General features: G+C 39.3%; 1 protein-coding gene across 1 annotated transcript in view; it reads left to right on the top strand.

Moving 5' to 3' along the window:
- Ryr3 (ryanodine receptor 3) overlaps window positions 1–12,383 on the top strand; it is a 364,780-nt gene that overhangs the window by 35,799 nt on the left and 316,598 nt on the right. The window contains exon 3 of the mRNA XM_026390365.2: window positions 5,785–5,892. Coding sequence (XP_026246150.2) covers window positions 5,785–5,892 — 108 coding nt within the window. The remainder of the gene's footprint in view (window positions 1–5,784; window positions 5,893–12,383) is intronic.

Raw genomic sequence — 12,383 nt, 5'->3', positions numbered from 1 at the left:
TACCTGCCTGATATCATTCAACTAGTAAGTTTTTGAACAGATTTGACCTCAGACAGTCCTATGCCAGTGTTCGCTCTTCACAATATGCCCTATATTGATTTCAAGTTGATATAGTTTGGATCCTGCATGTCTTCCAAAAGCTCATGTCCCCACTGGAACAGTGTTCAGTGTCTGGCTTTTGGGAAGTGATTGTAATGATGAGGGCTCTGATCTCATTAATGGACTAACTCATTGATGGGACTAACTCATAATTGAATGGACTATTGGGAGGTGGTGGAAACTATAGAAAGTGGAGCCTAATTGAAAGAAGGTATGGGGGTATTCCTTGGAACAGTATGTCTTATCTCTGGCATATTCCCTTCTTGTCCCTGGTATGGCTTGTCCCTGGCCCATCCCTTGCTTTCTCTCTGCTTCCTGTCTGCCATTGGGTAATCAACTCTGTTCCACCATACCCTTCCTGCCATGATGTTTTGCCTCACCATAAGCCCATAGTGATAGGACAAAGCAACTATGGACAAAACCCTCTGAAAATGTAAGACAAATAACCTTTTCTCCTTTAAGGTGATTGTTTTCAGGTATTTTGTCACAGCAAGAAAAAGCTTACTAACATACAGGGGGATCACTGGGACATGGCTGTATGTGAGTCAGATAATTTAACCAAAGTAAGAGACTCATGACAATGGAAGAAGAAAACATCTTGAATAACAAGGAGACCCAGTATAATTTGTCTATAGCTATAGTCACCATCAGCCACATACCTGGATGGTCTTAGAGGATACAGAGAGACTGTTCAAGAAGGTGTGGGTTGGAACTTTTACTGTTTTATGTACCAGGGACACAAAAAGCAGAACACAGCACCTCTTTTCCAAAGAACCCACAAACTCATGGAATGGACAGTTTGTTTTAGTTTGCATCGTTTTTGATGCACCAAACTATGGTTTACAGTATAACAGAGGTGACAGTTCTCCTCCTTTGTAACCAACTCTGCACTTTGTTTCCCTGAAGGCTAGCACCGTGCTGAGTGCTCAATGTGGATGCTAAATAAAGGAATGTCAAATAACCAGGAATGGGGCACTGGGTTCCCATGATCTTGGGTTCAGTACATCTTAGAAAAATATGCTGTCATGTAGGCTATGGAGCACAGCATAACACATAAACCTTCCCCTACTATTTTCTACGTAGTGGGGTTAATGAACACTGGGTTCCTGGCTTACCCAGAGCCCTGGCATCTCAAGGTCTCCTGTAGGACACTTGGAAATGAAATGCTTGTCCAGGGTGAGGACAGAGCTGGGGAGAGTGATGAGGAGCTGTTTCACAGCAGATGTCAACAGAGCCCTTTTCTTCCTGCTGAGAATCATTAAACACAAGTCCCCACCCAGCAGGCAGAGTGACTGAGGCACTGGCTCCAGAGCACAGAGACGGTGAGCTGCCTCCTGGGGTACTCTCCCAGATACAAGCAAATGGGCTTTGATGATCCAGTGGCCTTTGCTCATTCTTTAGGAGTGTGGAGGTGGAAGCTCAGGCCACTTTGGAGTTTAATTAAGGATGACAGCTGGCATGGTAGGCCCAGTGGCTGTAGACTCCATTCATTTCACAAGTTGCTAGTTGGATATTGTTTTTCTCCAGGTATTCCTATTGCCCTGTTCCCTTCCTTGTCACTGCCCACACATTGTTCTGTGTGCTGTTCGAGTGGCATGACCATAATCCCAAGAAGAGAGAGTCCAGGCAGGGGCCAGGTGCTAGAGGTATAGAAACTAAACTGTTAGGAAACTGGAAAATGGTGCTCCCATGCACACTATCCCCATGTTTCAATGTACCCATTCTGTTTAAGAGTAAAGTCATGACTACCTTGAGACTTTGAATACCTGGAGGGAAAGGGCAGATACAATTATAGCCTGCCCAGTGTCTGTGTTATCTGTCAGTGGTTCTCTATCAGAATGGAAGATGGCAGAAAAGAGAGCACCTGTCCCTGGTCCAAGCAACTAGACACAGGGAAGAAAGACTACTGATAGCCATGCAGTCTCAGAGAAGGGAAATTTAATGCTTGGAGCCCTGAAGATTTCTGTCTTAAGGAGAATGAACTGAATTTGTCTATTGTTTAGACACAAATGTTAAATGTGTCTTGTTAAGACCATTCCATTGATTAAACCAAAAGCACCTTTAAAGTACCAATCCTAACTGAAGTTATTCCTAATAGAAGAATCTCCAAATCACATGCTATAATAAAGTGAAGGAGGAAGAAAGGATCAGACCCTGGTTTTTATGCTTCCTATTCTGGGAACATAAAATCCAGGCAGGCTAAGAGTAGTAGAAAAATCTGTGTGAAATCTCTTGAGATGGCCTTACATTTGGGGAGACTTAGGTTGGGTAATGCTTATTTGCAGCATAAGGTTTAGGGAAATCCTCCATCATATAATTGTATACTACTTCATAATGATGCTGTATGTGTGCAAAAACACTTCCTGGGTGGGAGGCTTGCCCTGTATTACCAGCTGCTGCTCACCCAAGTCCCATACAAATGAGTTAATTACCTGCTACAAGAACAGACTTTGCAAACAAAGCAGAATACATGCAAAATAAAGACTGTGCTCCTCCTTGTGTTATATGGTTGAACTATTTGAATAAAGGAAATCAGAGGAATTTCCTTAATGTCAAAATTCTAGGGAGACTTATTTTTATAGTTCCTAATCAAAAAGAGACCATGAGTTTAAAAAAAAAAAGTACTTAAGTAAAAAAGTACTCACTCAAATCCATAGTAGAAATGTAAGTTGCCAATAGCCTTTGCAATAGGATTACTGTCCTTGGCTTCAAACTTTAATAAAGGGGTCTTAAAACTTTAATAAAGGAGTATTGAAGGCAGGTCCAGCAGGGGTACACCACATTATTTTTAAGGACAAGGGAAGGTATGAAGAATGTACAAACACTTGGAAATTAAAGGGAACTTAAAGATGGCAAATTTCATTATCTTTACTTTTAAAATGAAAATCCTAGTCAGAAAGGTTATCTGAGTCTTAGTAGCAGGCTAGCTTTAGCTTTTTAAATAGGAGCTCCATGGAAACAGCTCTACCTGTCTTGAAGTGTTAGGAATAGCTGTCAGTGATTTCTGGCCCACATTCCTTATTCCTTCTATTCTCCTGGTGCCAACATTCTGCCAATGGATTGGTATGCCAGACAATCGAGTGTTGTGTTCTCAGGAAAGGCGGTGTATTGTGAACTGTAAGCTCCCAAGGAACAATGATTTTGTTTTATGTCTCTTTGTATCTCTCTCATTATCAGGCACTGCACTTAAGTATAATGCTTAAATATTTGCTGATATACAGTGTTCTAGTCATGAAAAAAAATTGTAATATTTTTATTAGCAGGAACAATGTTAAGTGCATGAACTTTGGAGATAGGCTGCCCAATGTCATTCTGGCTTGGACAAATAAAATACCTGGACATCAATTCTCTGTGCCTTAGTTTCCTTTTCTATAAACTGGAATATTAAGAGTCCTTATCTTGCTGGGTGGGTTTAAGGATGAAATGAGTTAATTTTTGCAGAGCACTTACAACAGTGCCTGTTGGGAAGTGCTCACTCAGAGTTAACTATTATTAGTGTTCAGAGAAGGTCTTTAACCATTGTTGAGAAAGGTTCCAGAATAGGCACAGTTATCATGCCAGTAACTGACCACCGTCAGCTGATTCTAGGACATCAGAGTGGTTGCCGTAGAGTCACCAGTTCTTATCTGGATATTTATTGTTCAGAGCTCTACTTATACAGCTTTTAACCCCCTCTACTGCCACTTTTAATGCTGTGGCATCCAGGGTTTCTCAACAAATAGATGGATTCCCTGTTTTGACAACTGTGATCTAGAGCCACATTCTGATCTGTCCACTGCCCTCTTGTAAATGGATGAGATTCCAGGGACCTTCTTCTTTTGGTCCCACTTAGACATGGGTGTGAAGGACCCTGGCCTCATGGCCCCTCTGCAGGGACATTGGGGGTTCTCCCAAACACACCACCAGCCTTAGCTCAAACTGATCCTGACCTATTGGTCACCGTTCCCTTGAGATTGGGGCTTTTCTTTTTCTCAGCCTGAGGAATCCAGCTTAAAACTTGAATAAAAGGAAGCCATCTATTTTTTCCAAATTTTTTTTATTCTAATTAGTTATACATGACAGAAAAAAGCCATAAAAAAACTGACACATTATACATATATGGAGTAAAACTTCTCATTCTTCTGGTTATACATGATGTAGAATCACACTGGTTGTGTAATCATATATGCACATAGGGTATTGATGCCAAATTCAATCTACTATCCTTCCTACCCCCTTACCCACTCCCCTCCCTTCACTCCCCTCTGCCTAATCCAGAGTACCTCTATTCTTTCCTACCTATCCCTTATGTGAATTGGCATCTGCATATCAGAAAACATTTGGTCTTTGGTTTTGGGGGGTTGGCTTATTTCGCTTAGCATGATATTCTCTCTCCAGCTCCATCCATTTACCTATAAATGTCATAATTTTATTCTTTAAGGCTAAGTAGTATTCCATTGTGTATATATACTATATTTTTTTAATCCATTCATCTATTCAAGGGCATCTAAGTTGGTTTCATAGTTTAGCTATTGTGAATTGAGCTGTTATAAACATTGATATGGCTGCTGATTTTAAGTCCTCTGGATATAAACCAAGGAATGGGGTAGCTGTGTCAAATGGTGGTTCCATTCAAAGTTTTCTGAGGAATCTCCAAGCTTCTTTTCAGAATGGTTGTACCAATTTGCAGTCCCACCAACAATATATGAGTGTACCATTTTACCCACATCCTCACCAACACTTATTATTGCTTGTATTATTGATAATTGTCATTTTGACTGGAGATGAAATCTTAGAGTAGTTTTGATTTGCATTTCTCTAAGTGCTAGAAAGATTGAATATGTTTTAATATATTTGTCAATTGATTGTATATCCTCTTCTGAGAAGAGTCTGTTTAGTTTCTTAGCCCACTTATTGATTGCGTTCGTTTTTTTGTTTTTTTGGTTTTTTTTTTTTGGGGGGGGGGTGTTAAGTTTTTTGAGTTCTTTATATATCCCAGAGACTAGTGTTCTATCTGAGGTGCAGGTGGCAAAGATTTTTCTCCCATTCTATAAGCTCTCTCTTCATGTTATTGATTGGTTCCTTTGCTGAGAAGATGCTTTTTAGTTTGAATCCATCCCATTTATTGATTTTTTTTTTTAATTTTACTTCTTGCGCTTTAGGAGTCCTGTTAAGGAAGTCAGATCCTAAGCCAATATGGTGAAGATTTGGGCCCACTTTTTCTTCTATTAGGTGCAGGGTCTGTGTTCTAATTCCTAAGTTTCTTATTCACTTTGAGTTGTGTTTTGTGCAGGATAAGAGAGATGGGTTTAATTTTATTTTGCTACACATTGGTTTCTAATTTTCCCAGCGCCATTTGTGCCTATCTTTTCTCCAGTGAATATTTATGTGCCTGTGTCTAGTATGCGATAACTGTATTTGTGTAGGTTTGTCTCTATCTTCTATTCTGTACCATTAGTCTGCATGTCTGTTTTGGTGCCAATACCATGCTGTTTTTGTTACTATGGCTCTGTAGTATAGTTTAAGGTCTGGTGTTGTGATGCTTTCTGCCTCACTCTTCTTTCTAAGGATAGATTTGAAAAGCCATCTTTTTCTATCTATCCAATTGTCATTTTGCTTCATAGGCTCTTGCTTCTGAGATGTGATTGTATGACTGAATCCTGACTGATACAAATAACTATCTTCACTCTGGTTTTATTTCCACAGTATATTCCTCCAGATCTCTGTGTCTGCAATTTTGTGCTGGAACAGTCCCTCTCTGTCAGAGCCCTTCAGGAAATGCTTGCCAACACAGGTGAAAATGGCGGTGAAGGGGTGAGTACCTGAATTATGCCCTCAATTGGGATTGGGACTTACCACAGTTGAAAAGCAGGTTACAAATTTCATTCCTCCAGCGTGGAGCTAGAAAACCTTAGGAAACTTTGAGATGATCCATATGAAGATAGTAAATCTTTGTGCCTAAGCAGGGCACAAGACTCTGAACCTACTCCCTCTCCTTCCCCAGAACCCACCAAGAGAGGCTGAGGGAGACTTTGAGATTGAGGGTGACTGTGAAGAAGGGTTTGTTAATGGGAAAATCCGACTGGGGATTTATGACTGTTCTGATAGAGCACAAACAACTAGGCTACATGAAGTTTGGAGAGCATTTTCTATAGAATTCGGTCTTTGACATGTGCCCAGGACTCAATAGTCTCACTGCTTCTTGGTAGTGAGTAAAATGGTCTTTAAGTGTTTAACTGAGAGACGGTGCTCCATATCTACCATTTCTTCGGCCAGATATTTCAGAATAAATTTTGATTCTTCTATTCCCTAATGACCCACATTTATTTGTCTATTCATCATCAAATACTTTAATTCTACAGCCTCCGTATTTCAAATCTCCTTCTTCCAACTAGTTTTCTCCACCCTCTGTACTCTCCCACACTCCCTCATCTATCTACTGAAATATTGCAGCAATCCATTAACTGCTTTGATTCCTTCTGTACTTACCCCCTCCTCAGGCTTTCACTCAGTAATCATAATCTTCTTTCTAAAATGCAAATTCAATTATTACACTTCTGTGTTAAAAATCCTTTGCCCATTACCTTCAGGTAAATTCTAAATTCCTTAACACAACTTAATGCCCCTTATGATTTGGTGGACCCTGTGCACCTGTCTGCTCCATTTCTCACCACAGCCTACCAAGCACTTGTCTCACCCAGTGGAATTCCTTTCACTGCCTCAAGCATGCAGTTCTTTTTTCACCTCTGATCCTGCCCATCAGCTATTTCCTTCATGTGGAAGAGCTTTCCTCCTCCTCTCTTTCCTCTTATATAATCCCTCTGGATCCTTCAAGGAACCAGTTTAGGTATTAGATCAGCTGAGAAACCTCCAGTGACCCCGCAGGTCTGTTGTGTGGGCAACACTAAGTACATCCTCTGCCAGTTCTTACCACTGTTCTGTAATTGCAGATCTTATTTTCTTATTCTGGAGAGGACCCTGCCTGTGGGTAGGAACCATTTGCAGTTACCAAGTAACACAGTTTATCATTACTTTCCTTGCATGAGCTCATACATAATACAGAAATGTCTCCTTTGTGGTAGAAGAGACAGTGACCACAGAATCCATTAAAGCAATTTTTATAATTTGGTCATTTTCCAGCTCTTAATGAGATCTTAGGCAAGTCTTCTAATCTCACTGGACCACAATGTTCTCACCTATAAAATTAAAATGTTTAATTAGATCTCTAGGATCCTAAACACCAAGGGTTTGTGGTTCTTCACTCTTTTGATTTAAAACAATGTGCTTCAGTTAGTCTCCAGAAAATAGCTTTTCTCTTTCCCTTGGAGCATTAATACAGTGAGATTTTTGTTCGTTTAACATTGACCTTAATCTGGGTCCATTTCCCCCTTCCTGGCACTGACCTCAGCTCTTCACAGTTTTTACACACCCTCAAATACTTGCAGTTTAGTGAAACAGTATATTTTTATTACACTTTTTCCAAGACTCATCACGTACAGGAATCTTTGAGAAGGAAGATCTGATTGATGTTATCAAGTGATGATTATCACCCTACGTCCTTACTTCCTTAACCTAGAAATTGTGAAAGATCTAGATGCTGTACTAACTGGAGAATTATCCCTTGGGTATTATCTTATCCTGTTTGGTTCAAAAAGTGCATTTCGAAGGACTCCTTTTTCTCTAATGTTTAGCTTGAGTGGTTCAGAGAGTCCTACAGATGAGAAAGCAAATTCAGAAGTTCATTGTTCTCCTTTGTTACCAAGAATTTTAAAAAAATAGTCTTAACTGGGCTTCTCTTAAAGAGAAGTAAGCAATAACTCATTTCCCATATAGAGGGAAGAGCAACTTAATGAAATTTGAATCCTTAGCTTTAAAAACATATGAATAAGACCTACCTTAATCTCCATCCATGTTATAGTGGAAGATTTTTCAATATAGCTGTATATTTCAAGGACTTAGATAATTTACAATGTTTAGAGAGCAATTCACTAAATCTTACTGAAAATTCATATCCAAAATAAATGATCAATAAAATTTTTATTAAATATCCATTGGATAACAGTCACCATAGTGTGTCAGACTCTGAAATTACCCATGTTATTGCCTTTTTGGTGCTATTTTACCAAAGATAGGAAAAATCTGATAGTTATTTCCTGTTCTGACACATTTATTATCATTATTCACTGAGATGATTTTACAACCCATTGGCAGCTCCACAAAATAGTTACCCAGACAGAAGCTTCAGGTACTAGAACCTCTTAGAATCCTCTTAAGTACTGTTTTTAGAAGTACTGTTTTTAGTACTTTGCCATATAATCTCTTGCATCTGATTGGTTTGCTCTCTGAAGTGACTACTGTGCACATTTACTATTAGTACTTAACTTGGTTTTAGAAGATAATATTCAGCAGGGGGGGGAAAAATGGGAAGATGGAGAGAGAAGCGAGTTAACACGACAGATCATAATGATTGTCTGGAAAGCCTGGGGGTTGTGTGAGCGGGATGATGCCTCCTTTGCATGCCATTCCATTCTGTTTTAAAATAGCCATTTACTGCTTTTAAATAAGTATTACTTCCACTAATGATGATGACTGCCACCAAACGGGATACTTTGAGTGGTGCAATATTTTTTACTTCTGGTCATAAATAAGCCCTTGTGTGGTGCGTCTATTCACTGCTGTGTAGCAACTGAGTGTTTTTTTTTAAATGACTTCAGTTGTTTATTCATTCATAGAAGTCTGCAAGGATTTATGATTCTGCAGCAATTTCCCTTGCTAACAAAGAAAACAAAGGCGCTTAACTAAATTTAACACCAGAGAGGTTCTTTTTAATTTTTTTGTTTTATTATTGAAATGTCCTTAACTCCAGCCAGGAACACATGGGAGCTGGCTTTATGTTGAAAGGAGTATAAATGAGGAGGAGGACCCAGGGACAAAGAGGATTTGGTGCTTCTCAGAGCCTGCCTAGCTAAGCTCATCTTTGGGTCACTTTGCCTCTGGTCTAATCCTGTCTCATTTTCTTCTGGGGAAAATTACCAGGGGGTAGATACTTGGCACTGTGGCCAATTTCATGGCTGGTGGTTACAAGGAAAATCCCTGCATATGAATATTAAAGTATTGTCACTTTTCAGTTGACTGGATCCATAGTCTGTGTATGGGAATGTCCATTACCTTTTAGCATGACATGGATCCATTAGCGGGCGATGTCACCATTTCCCTCTAAACCCTCATTTGCTGTTCTTGTAGAAATAACTTAAGTTAGAATAAGCAGCATTCATTTGGGGGTGGGGGGAGAAGATCTCCTTAGAGTCAGGCAGATATTTTCAGTCTAGCCTATGCAAGACCAGGTGACCTCTGGTACAAGTTATTTCTCTTCCCTTCCCTTGCCTCCCACATGGTCCAAATGCAACCTATCTCATGATTGGGTGAGAATTAAATGATATCATTGCTCACAGCTGCCTGTGGGGATGGGCTCTTCTATTTCTCTCTGGTCTACTTCATCCTGTCACAGATTCTTCAGTAATATTCAAACTGCCTATAAGGAAGGAGGGTCCCAACCTGCATGACCAGGAGCATATTAAGTGGAGGGCTACATAAGTCTCAATGGATTTTGATATGAGCTAGCATAATGCTTCCAGAAATAATTAACACTATTACCAATTACATCCTTCTGATGAGCATTCTGTTTCTAAAAGTTGACTTCATTAATGAAGACTTTTAAAACTGATGTGAGAGAGAGAGAGAGAGAGAGAGAGAGAGTGTGTGTGTGTGTGTGTAATATATATATATAAAATGAACTAGTGCTGTGGGTACAATGTGAATGTTATGTTTTATCCATATCCATGCCTGACTGTAGAAGCTAAGATATCTGGCATGCTAATATACAGTCAGTCTTCTAACCTTGATTGAAAAATGTGACCTGGAAAGATATTATTTCTACAAGAACCTTTATCATAAATGTCCTCACTGAGAGATTCTTCTTTATTTCCCCGTATTACTTGTATAATAGCCATTATCTCTAAAGTAAGTTTCAGGCTCCTTTCATTCGTCCTTGTCTTTGGAGTGAGAAATGCTACTCACAGTGCAGCTGCTAGAGAAATGCTCAGGTATGATGTGGCACATTTGTCACGTGTTCCTGCTTCCTGAGGATGACATACTAGTGCCTGTCAAGAGGCGGGGGTTAACGCCTGCTATCATGTGAACTCAAAATGGCCAGTGAAGCATAAACATTCATATTTTCATAAAGTTCCTTAAGATACATGTCATGAGATACACTAATGTCTTACCTTGCTGCCAAGTTCAGGACATTTATCCATCTTGTGAAGTCACAGAAAGTTGAGCAACAGGAGAGAACATCATTTAAAAAAAGAATCTGCCAAAGGTGTTTCTATCCTGATGATGCTCAGCGATGAACAGCAAAACAGGTGTTGATGAGGGGAATTAGAAGTCCCCTTGCTTGAAGACTGAGCTCTGCCCAAACTTAGAGATTTTGCACAAATGCCCCTGGAAAAGGGAAGGCAAGAGAATCCTTGTCTCTTTCTTTCTGGCAGGATAAAAATAACATTCTGACATTGAATGCAACTGGGTTTTTGTTGTTGTTGTTGTTTCTTAATCTATGGCTTGTAGTCCACACCAACTACAAACAAATCTCTTGGGAAGAATACTCTTATGAGTAAAAGTTCATCAAAACCTGCTCTTTAAAACCTGCTCTGTTGGCATTCACCTTACAGATTTACTCATGGGAGGTAGCCTGTTTGGGGGACAAATCTGGGAAACAGGTTTAGGTTTGGTCCTAACATTGCCACCAACTGGAAATATAACCCCAGGCACATCTCGTACAGACTCTGGGCTTTGGTTTCACCATCTCTAAAGAAGGACTTCACTTAAGTGCACAAGTTGTCTCTCCTGGGCTGTGGTGGGTGTAATACACCAAGTTAGAATGGGAATGTGTCATTACCTCACTTCCTCCGGTGCCCACAGGCTGTACTCCATCACTGAATGGCTATGAAAATGTTGACTTGTTTGTTTTAGCCATTGCTTGAGACCTCAGCTCCCATATATTTAGGTAGAATGAGTCAATGTGTTTGTTATTTTCTGTTTTGTCGTGGACAAAAAAGAATATTCCATAGTCATCTGGGACAGCAGCCCTACGGCATAAGGTGTTGGTTATATAATTCTAATTTTTATGAGGCCTGATTCCTTTTTTCTTATGCAAGTAAAGGTATTCTGTAGTCTTGGTAGCATTTATTTTCTAAAAGATCCAGCCATTATTTTGGAGAAATTAAATATTATAAGTGAAGTTCCTCCCCAAAACTAAGGTTTCAATGTTTTTCCCCTCACAGAGCAAATTGTAATTAAATGTCTTTTCTCTCCGCCCTTTCCTTTCTACTCCTTACTGTTTTATATCTTGTTTTGCTATGATTTTAGAATTTTAGGCTGATATAATGGATTTTAATATTTCCTTGATAAGCTGATATTTATGAATACATGTGCAAATAACTCATATTTCATTTTTGGACTAGCCTTTTGATGACACGATTTTTAGTTAAAATATGCCATCTTGAAGATCTATCTTCATGGTAAGAAAACACCTTTTTTGATATTTAAAAAAAAACCTGATAAATTAGAGCATTTCTAAGATAAAGATGTTCTAAATTGTTATTTTGCTCAATGTTCTAATATAAATGTAATTCTGCAAAAGTGCTGTAGTCAAACTGAGGCTAAAACACATTGCTTGCTTATAGTCTCTTGATGACCTCAGCACTGTACTAAGAAAAAAGAAGTAAAGACCAACTTCTACCTCTACTGCCACTGCTAACATCTAGCAAAGTGAAATATTCACCTGGTAGGAAATCTACCCCCTTGACTCATTGTGTGTTCTTTTTCTATAGTAAACATCCATAGGTACCTCAGATAAGTTGAAAGCTTTCGGCAAAACCTGTGCACACTAAAATGTCCACTTACTGTTTTGTTTTTGATTTCGCTAGCTCGGTGACCTCTCGGAATGGGTATGTCATACACTCATTTAATATACCTGTATTTTTGCATGGAACACTGACTTCGGCTGTTTTTGTACTGAACCATGCCTTTCACTTGTGAGTGCTCAGGGCATTTCCATTCTTTGTGCCTCTGCAATTTTTGAAAAGAGACTACTGCTCCCCACATTGGATCTTGTGGAATTAGAGGTGGCTGCACACTTAGAAATCTTGGCCAACCAGCTTATTTTACCACTGTTCAATTAGGAGAATGGTTTATCTGTGGACTCATTCTATTTTCCTTTAAGACAAAATCTTTTCCTCTTTTCAAAG

The sequence above is a fragment of the Urocitellus parryii genome, chromosome 6, assembly GCF_045843805.1.
Source record: "Urocitellus parryii isolate mUroPar1 chromosome 6, mUroPar1.hap1, whole genome shotgun sequence".
Lineage (NCBI taxonomy): Eukaryota > Metazoa > Chordata > Mammalia > Rodentia > Sciuridae > Urocitellus > Urocitellus parryii.
Note: the sequence above shows the minus strand (reverse complement) of the source record. Positions and strands in the feature narration are given on the sequence as shown.